Source organism: Coregonus lavaretus (assembly GCF_964263955.1).
Source record: "Coregonus lavaretus genome assembly, chromosome: 20".
In the NCBI taxonomy this organism is placed as follows: domain Eukaryota; kingdom Metazoa; phylum Chordata; class Actinopteri; order Salmoniformes; family Salmonidae; genus Coregonus; species Coregonus lavaretus.
In genome coordinates, this window is record NC_140007.1 from 22450849 (window position 1) to 22469219 (window position 18371).

At 44.7% G+C, this 18371-nt stretch overlaps 1 protein-coding gene across 1 annotated transcript in view; it reads left to right on the forward strand.

Annotated features, from left to right (window-relative positions):
• Window positions 1-18371, forward strand: part of LOC311147436 (band 4.1-like protein 1) — a gene marked incomplete at both ends in the record, with an annotated part of 85263 nt that overhangs the window by 14612 nt on the left and 52280 nt on the right. The window contains 3 exons of the mRNA XM_084184136.1: window positions 1021-1125; window positions 13035-13077; window positions 13313-13388. Coding sequence (XP_084040262.1) covers window positions 1021-1125; window positions 13035-13077; window positions 13313-13388 — 224 coding nt within the window. The remainder of the gene's footprint in view (window positions 1-1020; window positions 1126-13034; window positions 13078-13312; window positions 13389-18371) is intronic.

The window sequence follows — 18371 nt, forward strand, 5'->3', positions numbered from 1 at the left end:
TACGCTCCAAAATTTCTCAGCAACCACTACGTTAAATCACTCCCTCACTCACTCTCACTCGCTCGTGGTTGCTGTATACCGCCAGACTGGTACCACAGCATTTCTTTGATTAAAGGCCAGGTTATGTTTATTGTTTCATTAATATTTCATTTATGTTTCATTAATAATTTTGCAAGGTAATGGCTACTGTACCTGTTTTCTTTAAAGGAGCGTAACAAAGCCATGTGCCCCACCATTCACAAGACAGAGCACAGACAAAAAGAGAAGGAACCTATTACTTCTGTTTCCATGGTAACAACTGCTTGGTTGCACTGTCGCCGTAGGAGCCAGGTTTCCCGGGAGACGAGCGTGGTGTGTGTGTGTTTGTGTAGACAGCATCTGCCAAGGCTGCCTCTGAAACACTGAAACATGCAGTGTGTCGGCTCTAAGCCCTAAAGGGGTGAAAACTAGGTGTGGCCCTGTGAAATACTAGCGGTTCCTTTGTTTTGTAGCCATTGCCTTTCCTATCCCTCAGGGCTGAGGAGGTACTGGACCATGAAAATGTCTGTCAGCCAACAGAAGGGCTGGGTTTTCATGCTGATGGTATTTTCATATTGTGATGAAAGAGATTTTTCATGTAGTCGGTTAATCTAATAGATATAAATATACATACAGTATATAATACCATGATGCATTTCCTAAACGACTGGACAATAAAGTAATAGCTCACACATTTCAGTTTTTTAAATTCATAAATAGCTCCTATATTTAAAAATGCACTGTTACTGTATCTGTATCGAAAATGGACTATGCAATATTTTGGCAGTGTGATTCATTCTGACAGTGTAGAAGAGATATCCAGCATATGTACAAGGTTATGATGATATCACTTGACTCACTGGTATCTTTCTGAATATGACAAATCCCCACAACAACAAACCATTCCTGTGTGTGTGTGTGTGTGCGTGCGTGTATGTGGGGGGTTGTGGGTGTACGGTGTGCGCATGTGTGCGTTTTTATAATCATGTGTGTTTTTGACAGAAATTTGCCAGGGGGCAGTCCGTGCTGGACATGGTGTGTGGCCATCTGAACCTGCTGGAGAGGGACTACTTTGGCCTGACGTTCTATGACACAGACAACACCAAGGTCAGAATCTTCATTCTTACTCCCACCTAGAACCCTCCCCCTCACTCCCACCTACTGGCACCTACAGTGCCTTCAGAAAGTATTTGACTTTTTCCACATTTTGTTGTGTTACAGCCTGAATTGAAACTTTATTAAATTGAGATGTTTTGTCATTGGCCTACACAAAATACCATTTTTTACAAATTAATTACAAATGAAAAGCTGAAATGTCTTGAGTCAATAAGTATTCAACCCCTTTGTTATGGCAAGCCTAAATAAGTTCAGGAGTAAAAATGTGCTTAACAAGTCACATAAATTGCATGGACTCATTCTGTGCATCATGTTATGGGTTTACTTGTCAGCAGCAAGGACTAGGGAGTTTTTTTAATGATGAAAAGAAACGGAATAAAGCTAAGCCCAGGCAAAATCCTAGAGGAAAACCTGGTTCAGTCTGCTTTTCAACAGACACTGTGATACAAATTCACCTTTCAGCAGGACAATAACCTAAAACACAAGGCCAAATATACACTGGAGTTGCTTACCAAGACAATATTGAATGTTCCTGAGTGGCCTAGTTACAGTTTGGACTTAAATCGGCTTGAAAATCTATGGAAAGACTTGAAAATGACTGTCTAGCAATGATCAACAACCAACTTGACAAAGCTTGAAGAATGTTGAAAAGAATATTGGGCAAATATTGAACAATCCAGGTGTGCAAAGCTCTTAGAGACTTACCCAGAAAGACTCACAGCTGTAATTGCTGCCAACGGTGATTCTAACATGCAATTTTTATTTTTATTTATTTTATTTTTTTACATTTAGCAGACGCTCTTATCCAGAGCGACTTACAGCATTGACTCAGGGGGTTGAATATTAATAAAGATAAAAGTGACAGGGTAGAATTTAAAACATTTCTAGCATATGGGTAACAGGGTTGACGTGTTATGCTCGACACGCTCAGTTTTCCAACACAAAACACCGGAAAATGGCCTAAAAGAGTAACCCAGCTCACCTGCTTTTACACTATGATTTGACTATTAGATGTTCAATGTTTCTTTTGAAAATATAATTAAAAAATAATAGTTTTACCATGTTAAAATGAGAGTTCAGTTCATGTTACACTGTTGACCTTAAACTTGAGGGACAAAAGTACATTAATTACTAATGACATTAAATAAGTACATATCTTCAGAAATTACTTTCCCAAAGCAACTAAATAACTAGGGCTTTACAATGATGGAGAAAACCTGGGAAAATCTTGGGGTTAAGTGGGTTAAAACCTTGCCTGGCTATCCATCCACATCGCTCCGGCCAAACGCCATGCCCACTTATGCTTCTTCTCCACGTCTGTATTTTCTTTCCTCCCCGACTCTTTGAGAATGCGAACACATTCTGACCATTCTGATTGGTCTCCGATCGGTTGAAATCAACACAAACGACTTCTAGGATGGCAGTTTCAGACTGATGTATGGAGCAATCGATAGAGCAGCAGAATTTAATTCACGATGAGTCGTCAGGCAAGTAAAAATTCTAGAAGAACAAACATGACGTGGGACATGCCAAAATGGCGATTTTCAGATAAAACAAACAACTTTAAAATGAAAACACACAGCTATTTGAAATTTAAAAGGGATAGTTCGAGATTTTGGCAATGAAGCATGCTAGCTGATCCCGAAGACTTCCAGTCATTGTCTCGCGAAACTACCTCTGACTTCCTTCATACTAGACGCAGAGACATAAATATGGTATCCTTCATTGCCAAAATCTCGAACTATCCCTTTAACATGGTTTAGTTTAGTTAGAGCAGTGTTTCCCAAACTCTGTCCTGGGAACTTAGGTTTTTGCCTTTGCACTACACAGCTGATTTAAATAATAAACTCATCATCAAACTTGGATTATTTAAATCAGCTGTGTAGTTCTAGGGCAAAAAAACTAAATGTGCGCGCCTTGGAGTCCCCAGGACAGAGTTTGGGAAACACTGAGTTAGAGCATAGATGTACAGTGTGTGATCCAACTGTTACATTTAGTATTTTATCACAATTCATACCCATAATGTCTGAGGGCACTCTATTCGTGGAACAACCCATGTGCGGGTGACATTGTCCTTAAAAACCTGATAATGTATTAACCTTTTACTGCAGTGGGCTAAATCAGGGTCACACTGAGTGTTTCTTGATAGTCTTAAACACATTTACTTTGAAACAAAAGTATACACCTCACACACATGGTTATGGGCTTAAAAAAAGAAGACACATGTACCATGTCAGATATAGAGTTGAAATGTATTCAATTTTGAGTTTGCATCCCAATATTCCACTTTATATACATCACAGAAGACTGAAATATAACACAACCGTTTGACATAGAAACACCGGATTTTCGGCTTAGAAAATAAATAAAAGTGTATTAATTATGAAATTATGAAAAATATTTATAACATTCCACCCATGAGGCCACTAGGTCATTTGACTGCAGGAAAGGGCTATGCGGTGGTTGCTGTCCTCACAGTGGACCAGTCAGGGTGAGAGAAGGACAGAGACCATTGCCCCTTGAAATGTGATTGGAAATGACTGCCCTTTTAAAGGTGGCGCGTGGGGTCCACAGTGTATAGACAAAGTATCTCTCAGCAGACTCCTGTGACATTAAGCTAAGCGGACAGGGCTTAACTGGCATTTATATTCCTGTGTCCTGAGAATATTAAAGAGACAATCCGGGATTGGTACATACATTTTTGGACTTTGATTCTTGAGCCATTGATTGTTGAAGATATAACTTTTAAATGCTTCATGAGCTTAGTTCAACTGTCCTTCCCCATCAGAACCCAAAATAGACTACATGACCAAAACAATGTGGACACCTGCTCGTCGAACATCTCATTCCAAAATCATGGGCATTAATATGGAGTTGATCCCCCCTTTGCTGCTATAACAGCCTCCACTCTTCTGGGAAAGCTTTCCGCTTGATGTTGGAACATTGCTGCGGGGACTTGCTTCCATTCAGCCACAAGCATTAGTGGGTCGGCCACTGATGTTGGGCGATTAGGCCTGGCTCGCGGTTGGTGTTCCAATTCATCCCAAAGGTGTTCGATGGGGTTGAGGTCAGGGCTCTGTGCAGGCCAGTTAAGTTCTTCCACACCGATCTCGACAAACCATTTCTGTATGGACCTCGCTTTGTGCACAGGGGCATTGTCATGTTGAAACAGGAAAGGGCCTTCCCCAAACTATTGCCACAAAGTTAGCAGCACAGAATCGTCTAGAATGTCATTGTAGGCTGTAGCGTTAAGATTTCCCTTCACTGGACCTAAGGGGCCTGAACCATGAAAAACAGCTCCAGACCATTATTCCACCTCCACCAAACTTTACAGTTGGCACTATGCATTCGGGCAGGTAGCATTCTCCTGGCATCTGCCAAACCCAGATTAGTCCGTCGGACTGCCAGATGGTGAAGCGTGATTTATTACTCGAAGGCGAACTTTACACCACTCCAGCCAACGCTTGTCATTGTGCATGGTGATCTCAGGCTTGTGTGCGGCTGCTCGGCCATGGGAACCCATTTCATGAAGCTCCTGACAAACAGTTATTGTGCTTACGTTGCTTCCAGAGGCAGTTTCGAACTTGGTAGTGAGTGTTGCAACCGAGGACAGACGCGCTACTCTCTTCAGCACTCGGTGGTCCCGTTCTGTGAGCTTGTGTGGCCACTTCGCGGCTGAGTAATTTTTGCTCCTAGTCGTTCCACTTTACAATAACAGCACTTACAGTTGACCGGGACGAACTGACTTGTTGGAAAGGTGGCATCCTATGACGGTGCTACGTTGAAAGTCACTGAGCTCTTCAGTAAGGACATTCTAATGCCAATGTTTGTCTATGGAGATTGCATGGCTGTGTGCTTGATTTTATACACCTGTCAGCAACGGGTGTGGCTGAAATAGCCAAATCCACTAATTTGAAGGGGTGTTCACATACTGTTGTATATATAGTGTATAAGCTTGTTTTACTCCATCATTTGAAAACAATTCAATTGTAAAAAATAAATAAAAAAAATAAAAAGGAAACGCTGTATAGCTTCAGAACATGGATAAAACTATAATTTTGATCTCATATATAGTCAGTTGTCGCATCCATAGCTAGATCAAGGAATTGGAGAGTGGTAACATTTCTCCAGCCCCATCCCTCAGCATACCTGCCAAGGTATGTATGGCGCCGTACCAAGATAATATGGCGCTGTACTGGATGGTTGCCGTTTTGGAAGCTCCCACCAAACTTTGCTCTTTTGTGCTTATTTTCTTACTTATTTTTATTTTATTTTCAAGAAATGTATCCGCTATGATTTCATACAACCGACAATAACTTTTGAACATCAGATCGGCAGTTACTTACCTCAATTCCGGCTTCAACTTTAACTAATTTGCCCTGGGCTCTTTCTGTAATTCCGACCCAATCTTCGGGCTTTCCAAGAAGAAATATGTGTCGACCCATTGTTCACCCATCTTGGAATACCTGATGGTCAAATGCCAACCCTTCTACCTCCTGAGAGAGTTTTCAGCTGTTATCGTGACTGTTGTATAAATTCCACTTCAGGACAAGAAAAATAACAAGCTGGCACTTAACAAACTGTATGAGGCTATAAACAAGCAGGAAAACTTACATCCGGAGGCTGCTTTTCTGGTTACTGGCGATTTTTATTCTGCGTCATTAAGACATGTGATGCCCAACTTCCATCAACACGTCTCCTTCTCCACAAATGCAGATAAAGTCCTAGACCACTGTTATTCAACCCACAAGCAAGCCCTTCCTCGTCCGCCATTTGGCAAATCAGATCATGACTCCGTACTCCTGCTTCCAGAAGATCAAATAGGAAGTACCCGTGACTCTCTCCATTGAGAAATGGTCACCAGAATCAGAGATTATGCTACAGGACTGCTTTACTAGCGTTGATTGGAATATGTTTAGAGACTCCGCTGATAACATTGACGAGCTAACCACCTCCGTCACCGGCTTCATTAGGAAATGCATCAGCGAAGTTTATCCCCACAGTGAAGGTTCGCTGCTTTCCCCAATCAAAAGGCCTGGATTAACACAGAGGTTGGTGCTAAACCAAGAGACAGGGCTACCGCACACAGGGCTGTCGCAGACAACCCTGAGGCTATGGCTGAGGACAGGAACAAGTACAAGAGGTCCTGCTATGACCTCCCCAGAGTCATCAAACGAGCAAAAGGACAATATACTGTAGGAATAAGGTAGAATCATATTACAGAGGCTCTGCCGCCTGCCGCATGTGGCAAGGGCTACAGTCCCTTACAGATTACAAATGAAGACCTAGCCGTGATCTGCCCAACGATGCCTCTCTACCAGACGAACTCAAATCATTTTATGCACTCTTCGACAATAACAACATCGTGCCAGGTGTAAGGGCCACCACCGACCCAGAGGACCGGTTGATCTCGCTCTCCGAGGCCAATCTTTAATCAGGTCAACACCCGCAAGTCCGGGGGGCCCGACAGTATTCCAGGGCATGTTCTCAGAGCATGCTCAGAACAGCTGGCAGGCATATTCACAGTAATTTTCAACCTCTCCTTGTCCCAGTCTGTAATCCCCACATCTTTTAAGATGACCACCATCATTCCTGTTCCCAAGAACTCTTCATGCCACAATGACTTCCGACATGTAGCGCTCACAACTGTAATCATGAAGTGCTTTGAGAGGCTGGTTATGGCTCACATCAACTCCATCATCCCAGACAACCTAGACCCACTCCAATTTGCATATCGCCCCAACAGGTCCATAGACGACGCAATCTCAATTGCACTCCACATTGCCCTCACCCACCTGGAAAAGAGGAATACCTATGTGAGAATACTGTTCATTGACTACAGCTCAGCGTTCAACACCATTGTCACTTCCAAGCTCGTCACCAAGCTTAGGACCCTGGGACTGAACACCTCCCTCTCTAACTGGATCCTGGATTTTCTGACGGGCCGACCCCAGGTGGTGAGGGTAGGCAACATCACCTCAGCCACGCTGGTCCTCAACACGGGGGCCCCACAGGGGTGTGTGCTTAGTCCCCTCCTGTACTCCCTGTTCACCCACGACAGTGTGGCTACAAGTTTGTTGACGACACGACGGTGGTAGGGCTGATCACCGGTGACGATGAGACAGCCTACACGGAGGAGGTCAGTGACCTGGCAGTGTGGTGCTGGAACAAAATCTCTCCCTCAACGTCAGTAAGACCAAGGAGCTGATCGTGGACTGCAGGAAACGGGGCGAGCATGCATTCATCCACATCGACAGGGCTGCAGTGGAGTGGGTCGAGAGCTTCAAGTTCCTCAGTGTCTAAATCACTAAGACTTAAAATGGTCCACACACACCACACAGTCGTGAACAAGGCGCGACAGCACCTCTTCCCCCTCCAAAAGTTATACAGCTGTACCATTGAGAGCATGTTGACTGGCATGGCAATAGCACCACCCTCGGTCGCATGGCGCTACAGAGGGTGGTGCGGACAGACCAGTACATCACTGGGGCCAAGCTCCCTGCCATCCAGGACCTCTATATCAGGCGGTGCGAAAGGAAGACTCCAGTCACCCTAGCAATAGACTGTTCTCTCTGCTTTCGCACGACAAGTTGTACCGGTGCATCAAGTCTGACTCCAACAGGCTCCTGAACAGCTTTTATCCACAAGCCATAAGACTGCTAAATAGCTAACTAAATAGCTAACAAAATGGCTACAAGGACTATCTGAGTTGACCCTTTTATTTGTATTTTTTGCACACTCACAGGGCCCTTCACACTCACGCACACTGACACTCCACATCATTTGCTCACTCACACATAATATGCACGTAGATTGATACTGACTCTACACACGCACACACCCACTCACATACAATCATATACGCTGCTGCTACACTGTTTATCATATATCCTGATGCCTAGTCACCTTACCCCTATACATATCTACCTCTATCACTCCAGTATCCCTGCACATTGTAAATATGGTACTGGAACTGACCCTGTATGCTTACCTACTTCTTATTTCTTCTTTTTATTTGTTGTGTGTTTTAGTTCTACCTTGTGTTATTTTTTGTATTACATTTTTATTGCTTTCTGCATTGTTGGGTTTATAGGCATTTCACTTGTTAGAAATTGCGTAATTCAAATCTGGTATTGGAATAAGAGAAAACATAATCAAGAGATATTCAATCCAAGCTAAATTTATTATATGCAAAATGTATGTATGATAAGTATGTTGGTTCGTATACGGGCTCACTGAAATACCACGCAGGGCAGACAGAGAACTGATCCATTGTTACAGGTTCTTCCTCAAATACTCTGACAGAGAGAGAGAGTTCCCACCTCTCTGCTGGCCAATCAGAGTAGAGACTGAGCGTGGTTTAGACTTACTCAGCCAAGTTAACAAACAGATCACCGACCATTTCGAATACCACCGTACCTTCTCCGCTATGCAATCCGGTTTCAGAGCTGGTCATGGGTGCACTTCAGCCACGCTCAAGGTCCTAAACGATATTATAACCGCGATTGATAATAGACAGTACTGTGCAGCCGTCTTCATCGACCTGGCCAAGGCTTTCGACTCTGTCAACCACCGCATTCTTATTGGCAGACTAAATAGTCTTGGTTTCTCAAATGACTGCCTCGCCTGGTTCACCAACTACTTCTCAGATAGAGTTCAGTGTGTCAAATCGGAGGGCCTGTTGTCTGGACCTATGGCAGTCTCTATGGGGGTGCCACAGGGTTCAATTCTTGGGCCGACACTTTTCTCTGTGTATATCAATGATGTCGCTCTTGCTGCTGGTGACTCTCAGATCCACCTCTACGCAGACGACACCATTTTGTATACATCTGGCCCTTCATTGGACACTGTGTTAACAAACCTCCAAACGAGCTTCAATGCCATACAACACTCCTTCAGTAGCCTCCAACTGCTCTTAAACACTAGTAAAACTAAATGCATGCTTTTCAATCGAACACTGCTGGCACCCGCCCACCCGACTAGAATCACCACTCTCGACGGGTCTGACCTACAGTATGTGGACAACTACAAATACCTAGGTGTGTGGTTAGACTGTAAACTCTCCTTCCAGACTCACATAAAGAATCTCCAATCAAAAGTTAAATCTAGAATCGGCTTCCTATTTCGCAACAAAGCCTCCTTCACTCATGCTGCCAAACATGCCCTCGTAAATCTGACTATCCTACCGATCCTTGACTTCGGCGATGTCATTTACAAAATAGCCTCCAACACTCTACTCAGCAAATTGGATGTAGTCTATCACAGTGCCATCCGTTTTGTCTCCAAAGCCCCATACACTACCCACCACTGTGACCTGTACGCTCTTGTTGGCTGGTCCTCACTACATGTTCGTCGTCAAACCCACTGGCTCCAGGCCATCTATAAATCACTGCTAGACAAATCCCCGCCTTATCTTAGCTCATTGGTCACCATAGCAGCACCCACCCGTAGTCTGCGCTCCAGCAGGTATATCTCACTGGTCATTCCCAAAGCCAACACCTCCTTTGGCCGCCATTCCTTCCAGTTCTCTGCTGCCAATGACTGGAACGAATTGCAAAAATCTCTGAAGCTGGAGACTCTTATCTCCCTCACTAACTTTAAGCATCAGTTGTCAGAGCACCTTACCGATCACTGCACCTGTACACAGCCCATCTGAAATTAGCCCACCCAACTACCTCATCCCTATATTGTTATTTATTTTGCTCTTTTGCACCCCAGTATCTCTATTTGCACATAATCTCTTGCACATCTAGCATTCCAGTGTTAATACTATTGTAATTATTTTGCACTATAGCCTATTTATTGCCTTACCTCCATAACTTGCTACATTTGCACACACTGTATATATATTTTCTGTTGTATTTTTGACTTTGTTTTTTTACCCCATATGTAACTCTGTGTTGTTTTTATCGCACTGCTTTGCTTTATCTTGGCCAGGTCGCAGTTGTAAATGAGAACTTGTTCTCAACTGGCTTACCTGGTTAAATAAAGGTGAATTTTTATTTTTTTTTTTTAATCCGTTGGCGCACGGGCTGGTCCCAACCCCTTGGCGCTCCACTTGTTGCACACTGTTGCCAGGCATAAGTTGCTATCATAATAACCTGTGGAGTTAGCACTTTTTTTGCAGTACCCATGTCCTTGGACGGTTCACAGATCACAAAGAAGCAGTGTAGTCTAATATTTTGAGACAAGTCCTTATCTCATCTTACCCCCTAACGTTCCACACATGAATCACAGCCTGTTATGTGAAACAATTTATATCAGTATAGTACAAACCTATGCTTATCATTAATAAATTCCTTCTAAGCTATTCATTCACATACAAATCCAATTATTAGAAAATAGAACCCCACACACTGTACTTGTGCATGTGACATAAAAAACTTGAACTTGAACTTGCTAGGCACCCCCCCTGGAGTTGCCGGAGCAGGCCTGCGCCTCCGCGGCTAAAGCGAGTGTGAGAAACTTGCTAGCAATGTTTGCACTATGAAACTAAATAAATACTTCACAAACGTCTTTGCTAGAACGTGTATCCCTTGGGGTCCCCAGGACCGAGTTTGGGAAACGATGAGTTAGAGCATAGATGTACAGTGCATACGGAAAGTATTCAGACCCCTTGGCTTTTTCCACATTTTGTTACGTTAAAGCCTTATTCTAAAATTGATTAAATAAAACATTTTCCTCATCAATCTACACACAATACCCCATAATGACAAAGCGAAAACAGGTTTTTAGAAATTTCTGCACATTTATAAAAATAAATAAAAAACAGAAATACCTTATTTACATAAGTATTCAGACCCTTTGCTATGAGACTCTAAATTGAGCTCAAGTGCATCCTGTTTCCATTGATCATCCTTGAGATGTATCTACAACTTGATTGGAGTCCACCTGTGTTAAATTCAATTGATTGGACATGATTTGGAAAGGCACACACCTGTCTATATAAGGTCCCACAGTTGACAGTGCATGTCAGAGCAGAAACCAAGCCATGAGGTCAAAGGAATTGTCTGCAGCATTGAAGGTCCCCAAGAACACAGTGTCTTCCATCATTCTTAAATGGAAGAAGTTTGGAACCACCAAGACTCTTCCTAGAACTGTCCGCCTGGCCAAACTGAGCAATCAGTGGAGAAGGGCCTTGGTCAGGGAGGTGACTAAGAACCCGATGGTCACTCTGACAGAGAACCAGAGTTCCTCTGTGGATATGGGAGAACCTTCCAGAAGGACAACCATCTGTGCAGCACTCCATCAATCAGGCCTTTATGGTAGAGTGGCCAGACGGAAGCCACTCCTCAGTAAAAGGCATATGATAGCCCACTTGGAGTTTGCCAAAAGGCAACTAAAGACTCAGACCATGAGAAACAAGATTCTCTGGTCTGTTGAAACCAAGATTTAACTCTTTGTACTGAATGCCAAGCGTCACGTCTGGAGGAAACCTGGCACCATCCCTACGGTGAAGCATGGTGGTGGCAGCATCATGCTGTGGGGATGTTTTTCTGCGGCAGGGACTGGGAGACTAGTCAGGATCAAGGGAAAGATGAACGGAGCAAAGTACAGAGAGATCCTTGATGAAAACCTGCTCCAGAACGCTCAGGACCTCAGACTGGGGCTAAGGTTCACCTTCCAACAGGACAACAACCCTAATCACACAGCCAAGACAACGCAGGAGTGGCTTCGGGACAAGTCTCTGAATGTCATTGAGTGGCCCAGCCAGAGCCCGGACATGAACCCGATCCAACATCTCTGGAGAGACCTGAAAATAGCTGTGCAGCGACGCTCCCCATCCAACCTGACAGACCTTGAGAGGATCTGCTGAGAAGACTGGGAGAAACTCCCCCAATACAGGTGTGCCAAGCTTGTAGCATTATACCCAAGAAGACGGGGCGGCAGGTAGCTTAGTGGTTAAGAGCGTTGTGCCAGTAACCGAAAGGTCGCTGGTTCTAATCCCCGAGCCAACTAGGTGAAAAATCTGTTGATGTGCCCTTGAGCAAGGCAGTTAACCCTAATTGCTCATTTAAGTTGCTCTGGATAAGAGCGTCTGCTAAATGACAAAAAAAAAAAAAAGGACTCAAGGCTGTAATTGCTGCCAAAGGTGCTTCAGTAAAGGGTCTGAATACTTATGTATTTTGTGGAACGACCCAGTTAGCTGTTGTTGACTGATTTAGGTAACAGTAGTAAGCTAGTTTAGCTGCTAGCAATTGTGACTAGCTAGCTAACTAACAACAACAATTTCCAAAATAGTGACAAAGCAATGGACAGAAATGACTGATGTTTGTGAAATAATCAGTCTGCATTTATTGTTGTTGTAGTTAAAGATTCCTAGTAGTCCCATTATGCGTCTCCAAAATCTGAACCCATCCATACTAGCTATTTAAATTGGTTTACAAGCCTCAGACTTTAGCATGGGTAAAAATGGCATGTGCATGTGCATCTGGGCAGCCTTCCACACGTGGGACTTGGACTTGGTAGCTAATTTGAAATATCCAAGTGCATGCACGTCTGGTTGGCTGAGCTGGCAAATCAGCTGTTTTTGACCGGTATATGCCCACATTCTTTTGTTTCCTAACAGGCCAAGCAGGGGCACAGAGAATAACTGCTTTTTAAAATCTTTAATTGGCATTTTAGGAAGGAAATTAATTAATTAATATTGTAATTAATTATATGTCATATTTCATAGAAATCTGCAACACTGGGAAGTTACTTTAAGGCATTGATGGTTTACTGAGGCATTTATTTCCTATTGCTTTGTGGATGCATTTCGCCCCCAATAGAGGAGATGGCTTTGGAAGAGAGGAGTCAGTGCAGTAGTTAGCTCCCTGACAGGGTTTTCGTAGAGAGGGGCATTGGCTGGTTTTTGCTGTGTGTTGTTCTCAAGGGGATTTCTCCATTCTTTCTTTCAGAATTGGCTGGACCCGTCAAAGGAGATCAAGAAGCAAATCCGAAGTTAGTGTGACCACGCACGCACACACGCACGCACGCACAAACACACACACAAACACACACACACACACACACACACACACACTCTCTCACACACACACTCACACTCTCACACACACACACACACTCACACACACACACACACTCACACTCACACACACAGACACAGACAGAGACACACACACAAAGAAACACACACACAGTGCTGACTGTGTGACTGTGTGTCGTTTATCCACAGTTGGCTCATGGCATTTCGGCTTTGCTGTTAAGTTTTATCCCCCTGACCCATCTCAACTCACTGAAGACATCACCAGGTAGGTTTGGATCATCAACAGCAACAACATCCACTAAATATACTATGGAAGTCAGATTTGATGTCTAACTGCCTTTATTGATATTAACCAGTCCCTCCAGGATTTTGCGATTTATGCTAGTGCTTGCAAATTTGACCAATCACCTCACTATTACGGCATTAAACAGTAAAATCACTGCAATTATTACTTCATAAAACTGTGTGATCATTGCACTACAAAAAGAGAGCTCGCAATTTTAACAAATCACTTTGTTTGCATTTTAATGAGGGAAATAAGTATTTGACCCCTCTGCAAAACATTACTTAGTAAGGTCAGACGTTTCTTGTAGTTGGCCGCCAGGTTTGCACACATCTCAGGAGGGATTTTGTCCCACTCCTCTTTGCAGATCTTCTCCAAGTCATTAAGGTTTCGAGGCTGACGTTTGGCAACTCGAACCTTCAGCTCCCTCCACAGATTTTCAATGGGATTAAGGTCTGGAGACTGGCTAGGCCACTCCAGGACCTTAATGTGCTTCTTCTTGAGCCACTCCTTTGTTGCCTTGGCCGTGTGTTTTGGGTCATTGTCATGCTGGAATACCCATCCACGACTCATTTTCAATGCCCTGGCTGAGGGAAGGAGGTTCTCACCCAAGATTTGACGGTACATGGCCCCGTCCATCGTCCCTTTGATGCGGTGAAGTTGTCCTGTCCCCTTAGCAGAAAAACACCCCCAAAGCATAATGTTTCCACCTTCATGTTTGACGGTGGGGATGGTGTTCTTGGGGTCATAGGCAGCATTCCTCCTCCTCCAAACACAGCGAGTTGAGTTGATGCCAAAGAGCTCCATTTTGGTCTCATCTGACCACAACACTTTCACCCTGGGAGCCAGAAATCTTTCTGATTGAGAGGGGGTCAAAAACGTATTTCCCTCATTAAAATGCAAATCAATTTATAACATTTTTGACATGCGTTTTTCTGTATTATTTTGTTGTTATTCTGTCTCTCACTGTTCAAATAAACCTACCATTAAAATTATAGACTGATAATTTTTTTGTCAGTGGGCAAACGTACAAAATCAGCAGCGGATCAAATACTTTTTTCCCTCACTGTAAATAATGCCAATGATATACAGATTTTAAAACAAACTTGGAGGCAAATAAAAGGAAGAAGGATGTAAGATGATAACCTCATATTCTAACTGTTTAGGTGTTCAAAGCCCATGACTAACCGCTGTACCACAGAGTTTTGATAAATGCCTTGGTCAAAACGTATATCTGAACATCAAATGCTTCTGTTTATTGCTGACCAGCAGGTGTCACTAATGTGCATTGTGTTAAAAGCTCAGAGTAATTAACAGTTTTTCAGCACTAATTGGTGAGAGCCCCAAAGGCTTCAGAAAGCCTTATTTTCCCATCACTAGGGGCTTTCTGTTTGAGGAAACCTATTGGACAAATACTAAAAGAGCATATTTTCCATAACCTGTAGGTAGGTAGGTAGGTACAGTTCCTTGCAAAAGTGTTCATTCCCCTTGGCGTTTTTCCTATTTTGTTGCATTACTACCTGTAATTTAAATTGATTTTAATTTTGATTTCATGTAATGGACATACACAAAATAGTCCAAATTGGTGAAGTGAAATTTAAAAAATAACTTGTTTCAAAAAATGCTAAAAAATAAATAACGGAAAAGTGGTGCGTGCATATGTATTCACCCCCTTTGCTATGAAGCCCCGAAATAAGATCTGCCGCAACCATTTACCTTCAGAAGTCACATAATTAGTTAAATAAAGTCCACCTGTGTGCAATCTAAGTGTCACGTCATCTGTCACATGATCTCAGTATATATACACCTGTTCTGAAAGGCCCCAGAGTCTGTAACACCTCTAAGCAAGGGGCACCATCAAGCAAGCGGCACCATGAAGACCAAGGAGCTCTCCAAACAGGTCAGGGACAAAGTTGCGGAGAAGTACAGATCAGGGTTGGGTTATAAAAAAATTACAGAAACGTTGAACATCCCACGGAGCACCATTAAATCCATTATTAAAAAATTGAATGAATATGGCACCACAACAAACCTGCCAAGAGAGGGCCGCCCACCAAAACTCACAGACCAGGCAAGGAGGGCATTAATCAGAGAGGCAACAAAGAGACCAAAGATAACCCTGAAGGAGCTGCAAAGCTCCACAGCGGAGATTGAAGTATCTGTCCATAGGACCACTTTAAGCCGTACACTCCACAGAGCTGGGCTTTACGGAAGAGTGGGCAGAAAAAAGGCATTGCTTAAATAAAAAAATAAGCAAACACGTTTCGTGTTCGCCAAAAGGCATGTGGGAGACTCCCCAAACATATGAAAGAAGGTACTCTGGTCAGATGAGACTAAAATTGAGCTTTTTGGCCATCAAGGAAAATGTCTGGCGCAAGCCCAACACCTCTCATCACCCCGAGAACACCATCTCCACAGTGAAGCATGGTGGTAGCATCATGCTGTGGGGATGTTTTTCATCGGCAGGGACTGGGAAACCGGTCAGAATTGAAGGAATGATGGATGGCGCTAAATACAGGGACATTTTGGAGGGAAACCTGTTTCAGTCTTCCAGAGATTTGAGACTGGGACGGAGGTTCACCTTCCAGCAGGACAATGGCCCTAAGCATACTGCTAAAGCAACACTCGAGTGGTTTAAGAGGAAACATTTAAATGTATTGGAATGGCCTAGTCAAAGCCCAGACCTCAATCCAATTGAGAATCTGTGGTATGACTTAAAGATTGCTCTACACCAGCGGAACCCATCCAACTTGAAGGAGCTGGAGCTGGAGCAGTTTTGCCTTGAAGAATGGTCAAAAATCCCAGTGGCTAGATGTGCCAAGCTTATAGAGACATACCCCAAGAGACTTGCAGCTGTAATTGCTGCAAAAGGTGGCTCTACAAAGTATTGACTTTGGGGGGGTGAATAGTTATGCACGCTCAAGTTTTCCGTTTTTTTTGTCTTATTTCTTGTTTGTTTCACAATAAAATATATTTTGCATCTTCAAAGTGGTAGGCATGTTGTATAAATCAAATGATACAAATGTCATGAGCCTCTCACTCCACCGGGTTACCACCTTAATTTTCTTCCACTCTGCTCACCACTCTCTCTACTCAGCCTAACTAGCTCCACCTGTCCCTGCTCTGCTCTGCTCTAATTACTCTGCCAGCTGCGCTGCATTACCCACTACCTCTCCCAGTATTTTAGGCCCTGTCTTTCAGCTCTCCGGTGTCAGATCGTCTGCAAAGCTCACACCCGGAACCTGTTTGCTCGCGCTTCTGGCTCACCCTGGTTTTGTGACCCCGGACCTGCCTGATTTTTGGATACTCTTCTGCCCCAGGAGATCCAGACCTGCTTCTGCCATAACGACTCCTGACTACTCTTCAATCCCGGTAACTCTGACCAGCCTTCTGCCTTGCTACTGCGTATTTTGGATTTCCCTTGAACTGTACTGCTGCCTTGTTTCATTCCGCCCTGTTGTGTCTGTGTCTCCCCCCCCCAGGACTTCTGGACCACCCACCACCGGCTTCATAGGACGCATCGCTGCCACTGGGGGGGGCACAGACCCAGCACATTGGACGGGATCCCTGTTACCCCTGGAGCCTTCATTCACTCCCTACTTCCCTTTTCCCTTAAGTTTTAATAAACTTTCTGGTGTGACGCAATTGTGGTCCTCTGGTCGTCTGTCTGAACCGTGACAGTACGATCTGACCATTATGGACTCAGCGCACACTTTCCCCGACATGGAAACCGATGAGCATGAGCAGCAGTTCCAGCAGCAGCAACAACAACTCGCCATGATCATTCAACTCCTCACCAACCTTACCCCAGCCAGTCTGCCCACCAGCCCTGCCCCCGAGTTACCTGCCCCGGTCATTGCAGCCGCTGCTCCGGAACCCAAGATTGGAAACCCCGAGCGGTTCAACGGCGACTCAACCCAGGTCCGGCCATTCCTGACTAGCTGCCGACTTCAGTTCTCCTTGCAGCCAAGGACCTTCGCCACGGAGGGGGCTAAAGTTGGGTATGCCATCACTCACCTGACGGGCCGAGCTCGACTCTGGGGAACAGCAGAGTTCGAACGTCAAACCCCCGCATGTGCAACCTTCGACCTGTTTGCTGAGGAGATGCTGAAGGTGTTTGACCTGGATTCACCAACCGCAGAGGCGTCTCGTGAACTGTTCAGTATTCGACAAGGCAGACGTACAGTCGCAGACCATTCCATCGACTTCCGAACCCTGGCTAGACGAAGTTCTTGGAACACACCATCGTTGGTGGACGCGTTCTTCCATAGTTTGGCTGACTATATCAAGGACGAGTTGGTCTCCCATGAACTGCCTTCCACTCTTGATGAAGCCATCGCACTGACTGTCAGGATCGACAGAAGGATACAGACCCGTCGTCGTGAGAGGGGGCGCCAAGGTCCACCTACTACCGGCATTCGGAGAGATCCGACTGGGCTCCTGTCATCTACTGCCACTCACCCAGGTCAGCTTGATCAGTCTGAGCCTATGGAGATTGGGCGAGCCTCTCTCACTCCTGCAGAGCGCCAGCGCCGCTTCACCTCAAACCTCTGCCTCTATTGTGGAGGTGATGGACATCGTGTGGTAACCTGCCCTTTAAAGGGCCGAAGCTCACCGGGCATAGGGGGAGTCCGGTTGAGTTCAATGACCATCCAGTCCTCCGACCGCAAACCCCTGCTGCAAGTTCACCTCCGCCTCTCTGACTCAACTCACACCCTGGCTGCTCTGGTGGATTCTGGCGCCGAAGCCAACATAATGGACATCAAGCTGGCACGCCAACTGGGACTGGAGAACCTCCGTTTGACACCTCCTATTCCTGCCCGGGCACTGGACGGACACTTACTCGGATCGGTCACTCATGTCACGGCCCCGGTCTCGATGGGTCTGTCCGGAAACCATCAAGAAACTATCCAGTTTCACCTGCTCCCCTCTCCAGGCCAACCCCTCATCCTGGGTTACCCATGG